Below are 12,027 nucleotides of genomic sequence, written 5' to 3'. Positions count from 1 at the left end.
TTTTTTTTTCCCTTCCCCTCCCACATGGGTTTCTGTTAAGTTTCTCAAGATCCACATAAGAGTGAAAACATATGGTATCTGTCTTTCTCTGTATGGCTTATTTCACTTAGCCTCACACTCTCCAGTTCCATCCGCATGGCTACAAAGGGCCATATTTCGTTCTTTCTCATTGCCACGTAGTACTCCATTGTGTATATAAACCACAATTTCTTTATCCATTCATCAGTTGATGGACATTTAGGCTCTTTCCACAATTTGGCTATTGTTGAGAGTGCTGCTATAAACATTGGGGTACAAGTGCCCCATGCATCAGTACTCCTGTATCCCTTGGGTAAATTCCTAGCAGTGTTACTGCTGGGTCATAGGGTAGGTCTATTTTTAATTTTTGGAGGAACCCCCACACTGTTTTCCAGAGTGGCTGCACCAGTTTGCATTCCCACCAACAGTGCAAGAGGGTTCCCATTTCTCCACATCCTCTCCAGCATCTAAGTCTCTTGATTTGTTCATTTTGGCCACTCTGACTGGCGTGAGGTGATATCTGAGTGTTCAACAGCAATTATTGCATCAGGAATTACTGATCTCACACACACACGTACACATTTTTATCTATTTTTCTGTTTTATCACAAATTAATTTATTTTATAGTATGGGTTGTCTAACTATGGCCCACAAGCCAAATTCATATTTTTGCATCTATACTCATAAAGGATATGGATCTGTAGTTTTCTTATGATACTTCTGTGTGGTTCTGCTCTCATGATAGCATTGGCCTCATAGAATGTGGAAATATTCCCTCTTCTGTTTTTCAGAAGAACTTGTGAAGAATAGGTATGAATTCTTTAAATATCTGATGAAATTCACCAGTGAAATCAAAAGCCTGGGCTTTTGACTGTGAAAAGTTTTAAAATTACTAATTTAATCACTTTGCTAATTACATAGGTCTATTCAAATATTCTAGTTCTTCTGGAGTCAGTTTCTGTAGTTTGTATCTTCTAGGAAGTTTTCTATTTCATCTAGGTGGCAGATCTAGTTCTGGTTCAAGGTAAGTAAAACCCTGCATTCTGAGTAAGTTGTTCTGTGAGTGTTCCACAAGACAAGCAAATATTTCTAATAAATTTTAACTTGATAAACAAGTGATGTCTTATAATATGAGTAGTACCTGACTCTGAATGTCACATGATCACAATTGAACCAATGGTTCTTGTCTCTCTCTCTTGCTGCGGGATTGTGGCGGATCATCTCCCATGCTCAGATGGTTGGTCTCAAGCCACAGTGTTTAACAGAAATCAGTGATTTTTCAGAATGTTGGAAGGTGCCCACAACTGGAACTGGTATATTTTTTGTCACTTCAAAGCACCTATGGATAGTCATTTGCTTTTCCATACAAGAGTAAGCTCAGGAATGCTTTGCTTAATTCCAGGTCAGGCTGCCTGCAGATATAGACACTTTCCTCTGCTGCCTTATTGCCAGTTACATTAAATACAGTCTATGACAAGAGTTTATTAATACCGTACTGTAGTCAACATCCATGCAAGTGTATACAATCGCTCCCATTCAGAAAAGGTTGAAAAGAAAGGCAGTAAGAAGGAGATGATTACAGTGGAAGTTAAGAAGGAAATCAAGAAGTACAAATGAGGCAAGAGAGTGGCTGAAATTGCAAGATTTTATAAGAAGTCTACATCGACCATATGCACAACATTAAAGAAGAAAGAATAAGGGTTCTAGATGCATCAAAGGGAGTCACAAGAATATCAAAGCAATGGCCACGTGTTCTGAAAGATGTAGGTAAAGATGTTTGGATAAATCAGAAGAACTAGCAAGTGATACCGTGACTGAGAACTTTATTTGCGAGAAGGCAAGGGCCTTGTACACTTGACCTCATAAGTAAATTGCCGGGTATGTCAACAGAAAACGAAGAAGGCTTCAAGGCAAGCAGGGGAGGGTTTGATAACTTGAATAGGAGGAGTGGCATCCGTGTGGTTGTGAGGCACAGAGAGGCTGCGAGTTCAGATGCTAAGGCAGCTGAGGCATTTGCTACCAACTTCCAGAAGCTCATGGTTTCCGACTGTTACCTGATGGAACAAGATGTTAACTGTGATGAAACAGGGCTTTTTTAGAAAAAGATGCCAAAGAGGACCTACATTACAGAAGAAGAGAATGCAATGCCTGGTCACAAGCCCATGAAAGACCATCTGACCCTCTTATTTTGCACTAATGCAAGTGGGGATTTCAAAGGCAAGCCCCTGCTCATGTAACATTCTGAGAATTCATGAGCCTTCGAGAAATGCAAGGTGCAGAAAAGCCAATTAAATGTTATGTGGAGGTCCAACAGCAAGCTTGGGTCACTTGTATCTTGTTCGTTGAGTGGATCAATGAGGTCTTCAGTCCTGTAGTGAAGAAATACCTTTTAGAAAAGAGTCTGCCACTCAAAGCCTGGCTGGTTACGGATAATGCTCCTGCTCATCATCCAGGCTTTGAGGATGACTTACTGGAGGAACTTTAGCTCATTAAGGTCAAGTTCCTTCCTCCCTACACCACTCCAATCCTCCAGCCCATGGATCAGGTCATTTCAAACTCTAAAACACCAAAGCACTATTTTAGCGATGCTTTCAGGTCACTGAAGGAACAAACCTTACCCTCTGAGAGTTTTGGAAAAATCACTTCCGTATTGTGAACTGCCTCAAGATCATCAATGAAGCCTGGGATGGGATCACCAAGAGAACCCTCAATTCTGCTTGGGGAAAACTGTGGCCTGATTGCATTCTTGGACATGACTTAGAGGGGCTTGCTCATGAACAGGAGCTGCCACTTGTCAATGAAATTGTGTCCTTGAGGAAGACCACAGGACTGGAGGTGAATGAAGACAACATTCAAGAGCTGGTGGAGGAACATGGCCAGGAGCTGACCACTGACAAACTGATGGATCTGCATTGCAAGCAACAGCAAGAGGTTATGGAGGAGATCTCGTCTGCAGAGGAGAAGGAGAAAAAGGCAGAGGAATCCCTCATTTCAAATGAGATTAGGGAGATATGTAAAATGTGGGAAACAGTGCAAAATTTTGTAGAAAAGCACCACCTGAATAAGGCTGTAGCAGTGCAAGCCATTAATCTGTTCAAGGTCAATGCAATGTCACATTTCCAAGAAATCCTGGAAAGAAAGGAGGCAAAAGCCTGGGTCCATTGGATGGGTTTCTTGTTAAAGGTGCATGAAAACAAAAAGGTTCCACTGAGCCAATAGATAGCAGTGATTCCTTTAGGAATAGTGAAAGCTGTACTACACAATAACCCTCCTCTCTCTTGTCTCCCTCACACCAGTCACGAAAGTTTTCAAAGGTAAGTGAAGGTTAATTTGTTTTTCTTTATATTTTGTATTTTATTATTTTGTATTATATTACAGTAATCATTTTTTAAGTTTATTTATTTTTGAGACAGAGCGTGAGTGGGGGAGGGGCAGAGAGAGGGGGAGATGCAGAACGCGAAGCAGGCTCCAGGCTCAGAGCTGTCAGCACAAAGCCTGATGGTGGGGCTCGAACCCACAAACCATGAGATCATGACCTGAGTCGAAGTTGGACGTTCAACCGGCTAAGCCACCCAGGAGCCCCTGTAATCATTTTTATTATGAATATTTTTGGGTTGTAGAACGAATCATCTGGCCATTATTTCTTATGGGGAAATTCTCTTTGATGTACAAGTGCTTTGGATTACAAGCATGCTTCCGGAACGAATTATGATTATGCGAGCAAACCATGGTTTTACTGTATTCCCCTTTTGCTTCTATAAGTGAGGCAGTGATGTCCTTCTTACATTCCTGATTTTAATAATCTGTCTTTTCTCATTTTTTCTTGGTCAGTCTACCTACATGTTGTCAATTTTATTGATTGTTAAAAGAACCCCACTTGATTTCACTTGTTTTCTCTATTGTTTTCCTGTCCAACATTGCTTTTACTTCTGCTCTAATCTTTAACATTTTCTTATTTCTGCCTGCTTTGGGTTTATTCGGCTCTGATCTTTCTCATTTTTTTTTTTAAATTTGGAATGTTAAGTTATTTGGGATATATATTTTTTAATGTAACCATTTGCAACTATACATTTCTCTCTCATCACTGCATTTGCTGCATCCCATAATTTTTGGTATGCTGTGTTTCTTTGTCATTCATCTCAAAGTATTTTCTAACTTCCCACATGATCTCTTTGACCCATTGGTTATTTAGAAGTGTGGTTTAAAAAAAAGTTTTTTTTAATGTTTATTCATTTTTGAGACAGAGAGAGACAGAGCACAAGTGGGGATGGTGCAGAGAGAGAGGGAGACACAGAATGTGAAGCATGCTTCAAGCTCTGAGCTGTCAGCACAGAGCCTGACGTGGGGCTTGAACTCATGAACCGTGAGATCGTGACTTGAGCCGAGGTCGGACACTTAACCGACTGAGCCACCCAGGTGCCCCATAGAAGTGTGTTGTTTAATTTCCACATATGTGTAAATTTTCCAAATTGGCTTCTGTTATTGATTTCTAATTTTGTTCCATTTTGGTCAAAAAACATTCTTTGATTTCAATCCTTTTAAAATGCATTGAGGCTCATCTTAGAATATACTGTAATCTGGAGAATATTTCATGAGTGCTTGGGAAGAAGTATTCAGCTGTTGCTGGGTGGAGTGTTCTACAGATTTTTGTTAGGCCTAATTGGTTAGGAGTTTTAGTAAAGTCTTCTACTTCTTTGTTGCTTCTCTTCCTAGTTGTTCTATACATTATCGAAAGTGGGAATTGCAATCTCCAACTATTTCTGTCTTACTGTTTCATCCTTTGGTTCTGTCAGTTTTGTTTCATGTATTTGAGGTTTTCTGGTTATGAACATGTACATTTATAACGTTATCTCTTCCCAATGATTTGAATTTTTTATCACTATAAAACATCCCTCTTTGCCTCTAGTAAGAATTTGTGTCTTCATGCATATTTTTTTCCTGATATTAGTATAGCCGCTGCTGCTCTCCTTTGCTCACTGTTCGTATATTCTATCTTCTCTCTTTTTACTTTCAAACCATTTGTTTCAATATAATTCGTATCCTGTGTAGACAGTATAGAGTTGGATATTCTTTTTTATCCATTGTGACACTTTCTTTTGATTGGAGAGTTTAATCTATTTACTTTTAATGTTATTATTGATATGGCTGATTTATATCTGCCATATTGCTATGTTTGCTATGTATTTCCTGTCTTTTGTGTTTTCCTGTTCTTCCTGTACTCCTTTCATTTGTATGAAATAGATATTCTCCACTGTACCATTTTAATTCGTTTTTTTCCCCTTATGTTTTAAAGTTATTTTTTAGTGATTTCTCTAGGGAGCACAATATGTATGTTATCACAATCTACTTCACTTTACTTGAGGGGCACATGGCTGGCTCATGTGGTAGAACATCAACTGAGAGCTTAGACAAAACCACCATTCTGCAGTGCTCACAGTTCTGAAGGCTGGGAACTCTAAGATCAAGATGCTAGCAAGGTAAGTTTCATTGAGGCCTCTTCTCTTGGCTTATAGATGACAGACTTCTTGCTGTGTCCTCATGTGGTGGAAAGGTGTCTCTTCTCCTAAGGGCACTAATCCTATAGCTTTATTACCTCCATGAAGGTCTTATCTCCAAATGCAGTCACACTGGGGGTTGGGGCTTTAACATTTCAATTTTGGAGGGATAGAGAAACATTCAGTCCATAACATAACCTGAGCCAGTAAGACTTTCAGCCTTTGTTGATGGATCTGCAAACATAAATTGGGGAATGCACTAAGGTTCAGCAAGTTTACAAGTCTGCTATGGCTTTTACTTCCTTGGTATGCAAGGCCTCACATTCAACCAGAGACAAGTAGCTAACTGGGCCTTTCTCTGGTCTTCCTGATAGTGCACACACCCTTGCAGCCTTGCAGATATACACAGCCTTCCAGAACAGCTGGGCCATGTGGTGGCTTATTAAAGTCTATGATGGCTGCCTTGTTGCCAGATCTCTCTGTTAAATTTATGCCTGATTTTCCTATCTGTAATTCACACCAACCCATACTGCAACCCTAGGTTAGCTGTGATGTTGGTCTTCCTCAGCTGTTTGCCATGAAGTTAGCTATTGTTTTGTTTTTTTTTTAAGTTTATTTATTTTGAGAAAGAGAGAGAGTACAAGTGGGGGAGAGGCCAAGCAGAGAGGGAGAGACAGAATCCAAAGTAGGCTCTGCACTGTCAGTACAGAGCCCACTGTGGGGCTCAAACTCATGAACTGTGAGATCGTGACCTGAGCTGAAACCAAGAGTCAGATGCTTAACAGACTGAGCCACCCAGGTGCCCCAGCTATTGTTTTTAATATCACCCCTGAGCTTAGATTTTTTCCACAGTGTAAATCAAAAAACCTCTGTCCATCATCCAGGCCATTGATCCTCATGGCATGCTGTATCCTAGTAGAACTACTATACAACAGAGCAAGGGACAAGGAGGCAGAACAGGAGTTCAGGCTATAAATGCCACAGATTTTCACTCCCCCCCCACCTTTTTTATTTATTTATTTTGAGAGAGAGAGAGCATGAGTGCAGTGGGGAGGGGCAGAGAGATAGGGATAGAGAGAGAATCCCAAGCAAGCTCCATACTGCCAGAGTAGAGCTTGATGCAGGGCTCAAACCCACGAACCTTGAGATCATGACCTGAGCCGAAATCAAGAGTTGGATGCTCAATCAACTGAGGCACCCCTCCACTGTTTTTCTTGAATAAACATTCGCAACTTGTTGTATGCTTTTGGTCAATTTCCATAGTACTAAAATAGTTATTTTTTACAATTTTTCCAGTTTAGCATTGCTTTTTGGAAAGAAAATTAGCTGAATCTCTTACTCAGCCATGCTGACAGTCAGTTTTCTAGATGGCTTCACTAATGAAGTGTGGAAAGAAGGAAACAGTCACTGTGGGCCTACCATTGTTACCATGTACAAGTGCCATCTAGTTGATTCTAATTTGGATACTTAAAAAATACTAGGTGAAAAATTTATATTTTCTATTACACGAAATATACATTTCTATAGTGAAGTAAAATTTAAATTCATTGTTATCACAGCCATTAAAAAAACAAGGACTCACTTTTTGTTTTTCATTTACTTCAATATTTTCTTTGGAAAAAGAACACTTTAAAAAATTCTTTGGAAAATTCAAACTTAAAAAAATTTTGAAATGTCTATAATGTAGCTTTTCTAAACTTAGAAGATTAAGAAATTTTCTAAGCTGTTTACATTAACAGAGACTAAATTCTGGTGGTATTATATATATGCCTCCAAAGTAGGAAGAATTTTTGGAAATATGAATTGAATTATAGCTTAAATTTACTTGTATGGAAAAATAAAAACAATTCCCCATGAGTGAGTGTGTGTGTGTGTGTGGTGCGGCTATTGCGTTTTTATTGTACAGGATATCTTGGGTGTGCACTGTTGTATGCAATATCTCTATATATCATGAAGAATCATCTCCTTTTTTCAGAAGCAGAGTGGGATGGGGATAGATATGTTCAAGAGTCACAATATATTTACCTTAAGTGAATTTAGAATGAAATAATTAGTGTTCCTTGGAATGAATTATGGCCAAATTTATCTTGATTTCTTGATGCTATTTTGTCATCCCTTCCCTTCATACAAGCAGGGGTTCTCTGGGTTTATGTTGCTAGGTCAGTTGCAGCTTTATTTAGGTTTATTTAGAGGGACAAAGACTGGTAGTCTGGAGACTGGATTTTGATTTGGTTGCTGCTGTGCAACAGCAGAATGCCCGGGAGGTAATCTACTTACAACAGTGAGTATAAGCAGTGGAATCGCTATTACTATATTTAAACGCCGATGGTTGGCAGGAATGTGCCATCAGACGTACTCAGTTGTGTTCTAGCACATCTAACATCACTTGTTTAGCACCCAGTGTTATTTTCAAGGTCGGTGCACGGGAATGGATCTTTATATGCTGGCTACCTCTGGTAATGTAATGTCCAAGTGCAGAGCAGTTCCACAGAATTTACACCACTGCCGTTTGCATTTCCAGCCCTGCTCTCCTGGAAGAGCATGCCCTCTAAAGAGTGGTAAAGAGGGGTTTTTCTTAAAGTGGGGAAGGGAGTTGAGTTCAAAAATAGATATGTCTTTTCTTTTGTACTACAAGTAAAAGATTTTTATTATTTGTAAAAAATGTTTTTTAATGTTTATTTACTTTTGAGAGGGACAGAGAGAGAGAGAGACAGAGCGAGAGCAGGGGAGGGGCAGAGAGAGAGGGAGACACAGAATCTGAAGCAGGCTCCAGGTTCTGAGCTGTCAGCACAGAGCCCGACGTGGGGCACAAACCCACGAACCATGAGATCATGACCTGAGCCGAAGTCGGACACTCAACCGAGCCACCCAGGTGCCCCTGTATGTGTGTGTTTTAACACAACTGGCTTGGTCTTAAAGTAGCCATATTCTTAGACCAATCCTAAATTATTATGTACTCTAAAGAGAATAAAGTGCCATTTGTAAATGTGACCTAAATGTTATTAAGAACCTTCACTATCTATACCAAATATCACGAAATGTTTCAAGTACAATATGGCTCATGTTTCTAAAACATACATAAAATCTGGTTCTTTATATTGTGTTTTTTTCAATGAATATAAGTTTTAAGTTTTAGATATTCTACAGTTTTCCCAAAGGTAATGACTTTTCCTTCTAATTTATCAATCTCCTTTATAGGAAAGGCAAGTTACTTGTTCAAAATGCACTGTGTGAAAGAACTTAATACCAGTGAACAGTACTATTTTGAACTTAAAAATGTAAATAATTTAAAATTTACAGGAAAACTGTAAGAATACAAAAAATGCCCCTTACTCATATTCACCAATTACATTTTCCCACATTTGCTTTGTTTTCTCTCCCTTCCCCACCCCCTTTTCTAGTAAGCTGCCTATATCTTGCCTCTCTATTCCTGAAAACTTCACTGTGTATTTCCTTAAAAAATTACTACGGGCTCTGGGCTGATGGCTCAGAGCCTGGAGCCTGTTTCCGATTCTGTGTCTCCCTCTCTCTCTGCCCCTCCCCCGTTCATGCTCTGTCTCTCTCTGTCCCAGAAATAAATAAACGTTGAAAAAAAAAATTAAAAAAAAAATAAATAAATAAATAAAAATAAAAAATTACTAAACCACTATCAATGATCAAATCACGAAAATTAACATGGTTGCAATATTATCTAATAGTTACACTCAAAAATCATTCTAATAATATCCTTTATAGCACTTTGTGTCCACTCCAAGAACCAAGTCTGTCTTAGGAGCTGCCACAGTAAAGATGTTTGCAGTTTTTAGTGTTGGCTGAATACACTATAAAGGTTCCAGGCTTTTGTAAACGGTTCTTGAAGAGAAAGAAAGGTATGGAGGAGAGAGGAGGTATCTGGACAGGGCAAGAAAGAAGGGCAACTCACAACCAACAACGTGTCACCAAAAAAGGAAAGGAAATTACGCCTGTCTTCCAACTTTCCACATCCCTCAAAAATTTAAGGAAATAAAACTCAAACCGCAACTCCTTGGGGAAAACCCAGACAAAGTGGAGTAGAGCTGGCAGAAACGTGGGCACGAAGAGGTAAACTCGGGCCAATTCCTCCTTGAGAGTGGAGGGAGAATAGAGTGGGGAAGAGCGAGCAGAGAACCCACAGCGTCTCGGTGGGGTTGGGGGGTTTTTGGTTGTTTTTTTTTTTTTTTTTTTTTTTTTAAAGAGAGTGTTGAAGGCGTTGCGTTTTTAACACAGCCACACGGTTCTCGCCTTAAATGATAACAATGACCCCAAATAGCATACGTGTTACTCCAGAGCCCAAGGAATGGCCACGGGAGGACGGAGAGGGCGTGGGACGTCGCATTGGGTCTGGCGGCCCGGACGGAGGAGAGGCGAGGGGTGGCCATCAGAGAGGCGGCTGCAGCCCCAGGGTCCCCGAAGGGGCAGGCTGGAGCGGGGCGGACAAGGGTAGGGGACTCAGAAGGTTGGGGAGGGGCGGAGAGGCGGTGGCCGTCCGGGCAGTGGGGCGCGGGGAGGTGCGGGGCGGGAGGCAGGGGTCGCGGCGCGCCGGGCCCTCACCGCTGCTGAGCGTGGACTCGCAGTGCCAGATGTCCAAGCTGGCGGGTTTCCGGCAGGACTCCCACAGGGACAGGTAGTACTGGTGGTCGGCCGTGACCCAGGCCGGGCTCAGCACGGCCCCCAGGTCCAGACACAGAGCCAGGAAGATGCACACCAGCCCGACCAGCTTCAGCGGGGTCAGCACCGACACGCGCACCTCCTCCATGCCGCTGCCCGCCGAAGCCATGCCCCGGGCGCCGCGGCCGCCCGCCCCGCCGGAGGCGAGGTCGCCAGGCGGGTCCGGAGAGCGGGGAGCCCGACCTCCTCTGGAGGGAAGCAGCGGAGCCGCCGCGCACCGGGAAGGTGGGTCTGCGGGGGCTGCCGGCCCGGGTGGGAGTCTTCGGCAGCGGCAGCTACGGCGATTCCGCCGCGGACGTTCGCCGCCAGCCCCGCGCCGCGCTCTGCCGGCGCCCGCTCCGCCCCTGGGCTGCAGGAGGCCGTGGTCCTGGGGGAGAGGGGGCTACACCTGGGCCTTGGCCTCAGGCTCTTGCTCCAGGCAAGAAGGGCTGGAGTGCGCCTGGCCCTGCCCCTTGCAGGGCCAGTTTCCTTCTCTGAACCCAGAGGCTGGTGCCTGGAAAGTGCCCCATCCCCTGGCTGGCGCTCTAAAAATGGGACCTCCCTCTCATGTATCTCATACAAGTGTAATCATATAGTATTCGTCCTCTGTGTCTGATTTATTTCACTTAGCATAATGTTTTTAAGTTCTTCCATGTTGTAGCATGTATCCGAATTTCATTCCTTTTTAGCGCTGAAAAAGATTCCATTGTATACTAGACCTCCCTTATCTGAGGGGTGATTCGAGTCCAAGACTCCTGAAACCATGGTTAGTGCAAGACCCTACGTATACTTTCCTCTTTCCTACACATATCTACCTAAGATAAAGTTTAATTTATAAATTAGGCACAGTAAGAGGTTAACAATAATAGAACAATTATAACAATATACTGTAATAAAAGTTACGTGAATGTGGTCTCTCTCAAAATATATTACATTATACTCACCATCTTCCTGTGATGATGTTAGGTGATATGAAACGCCTACCTGATGAGATGAAGAGAAGTGAATGAATGACATGGGCATTGTGACATAGCTTTAGGCTACTGCTGGCCTGCTGATTTCTCAGGAGCATCATCTCCTTTCTGGGCTGGGGTTGACCACAGGGAACTGAAAAGGTGGAAATCGAAAGTACTGATAAAGGGGGACTATTGCATTTATATAGTACATTTTGTTTAACCATTCACCTGTCCGTGGACATGTGGGTTATTTCCATCTTTTGGCCATTGTGAATATTACTGCTTTGAACACTGGCATACAAATATCTGTTCAAGTCTCTATTTTTAATTATTTTGGTTATATACCCAGAGGTGGAATTGCTGTATCATATGGTAATTCAATTTTTAGTTTCTGGAGAAACTACTGTCCCGTTTTCCACAGCAACTTGCCATTTTACTTTCACACCAGCAGTGCACAAGGGTTCCAATTTCTTCACATCTTCACCAACACTTCTTTTCTTTTTTTTTTTTTTTCATGATAATCGTCCTAACGGATGAGAGTGGTATCTCACTGTAGTTTCGATTTGCATTTCCTTAGTAATTAGTGAAATCTGAGTAGGTTTTGATGTCCTTATTAGCCATTTTTTATCTTCTTTTGTGAAATGTCTATTTAAGTTCTTTGCCGATTTTTAAATTGGGTTGTTTGTGTTGTTGAGTTTTAGGGGTTCATTATATATTATGGATATCAATCCCTTATTAGATATATGATTTGTAAATATTTCCTCCCATTCTATCAGTTGCCTTTTCATTCTCTTGATAATGTCCTTTGATGAACAAAAGCTTTTAATCTCAATTTATATATTTTTTCTTTTCTTGCCTGAGCTTGGTGTCCTATCAAGATATCCAGTGTCATG

The 12,027-nt window shown here is 41.5% G+C and overlaps 1 protein-coding gene across 1 annotated transcript in view; it reads right to left on the bottom strand.

The window, feature by feature from the left end:
* PRRG1 (proline rich and Gla domain 1) overlaps positions 1–10,538 on the bottom strand; it is a 275,430-nt gene extending 264,892 nt beyond the window's left edge. Inside the window, exon 1 of the mRNA XM_040469009.1 lies at positions 10,083–10,538. Within this exon, the coding sequence (XP_040324943.1) occupies positions 10,083–10,308 (226 nt within the window). The 5' untranslated portion in view covers positions 10,309–10,538. The remainder of the gene's footprint in view (positions 1–10,082) is intronic.
* Between the last annotated feature and the right edge of the window lie 1,489 nt (positions 10,539–12,027).

The sequence above is a fragment of the Herpailurus yagouaroundi genome, unplaced genomic scaffold, assembly GCF_014898765.1.
Source record: "Herpailurus yagouaroundi ecotype Mexico unplaced genomic scaffold, PumYag 67793, whole genome shotgun sequence".
In the NCBI taxonomy this organism is placed as follows: Eukaryota; Metazoa; Chordata; class Mammalia; order Carnivora; family Felidae; genus Herpailurus; species Herpailurus yagouaroundi.
This window is presented reverse-complemented; position numbering and strand designations above follow the sequence as displayed.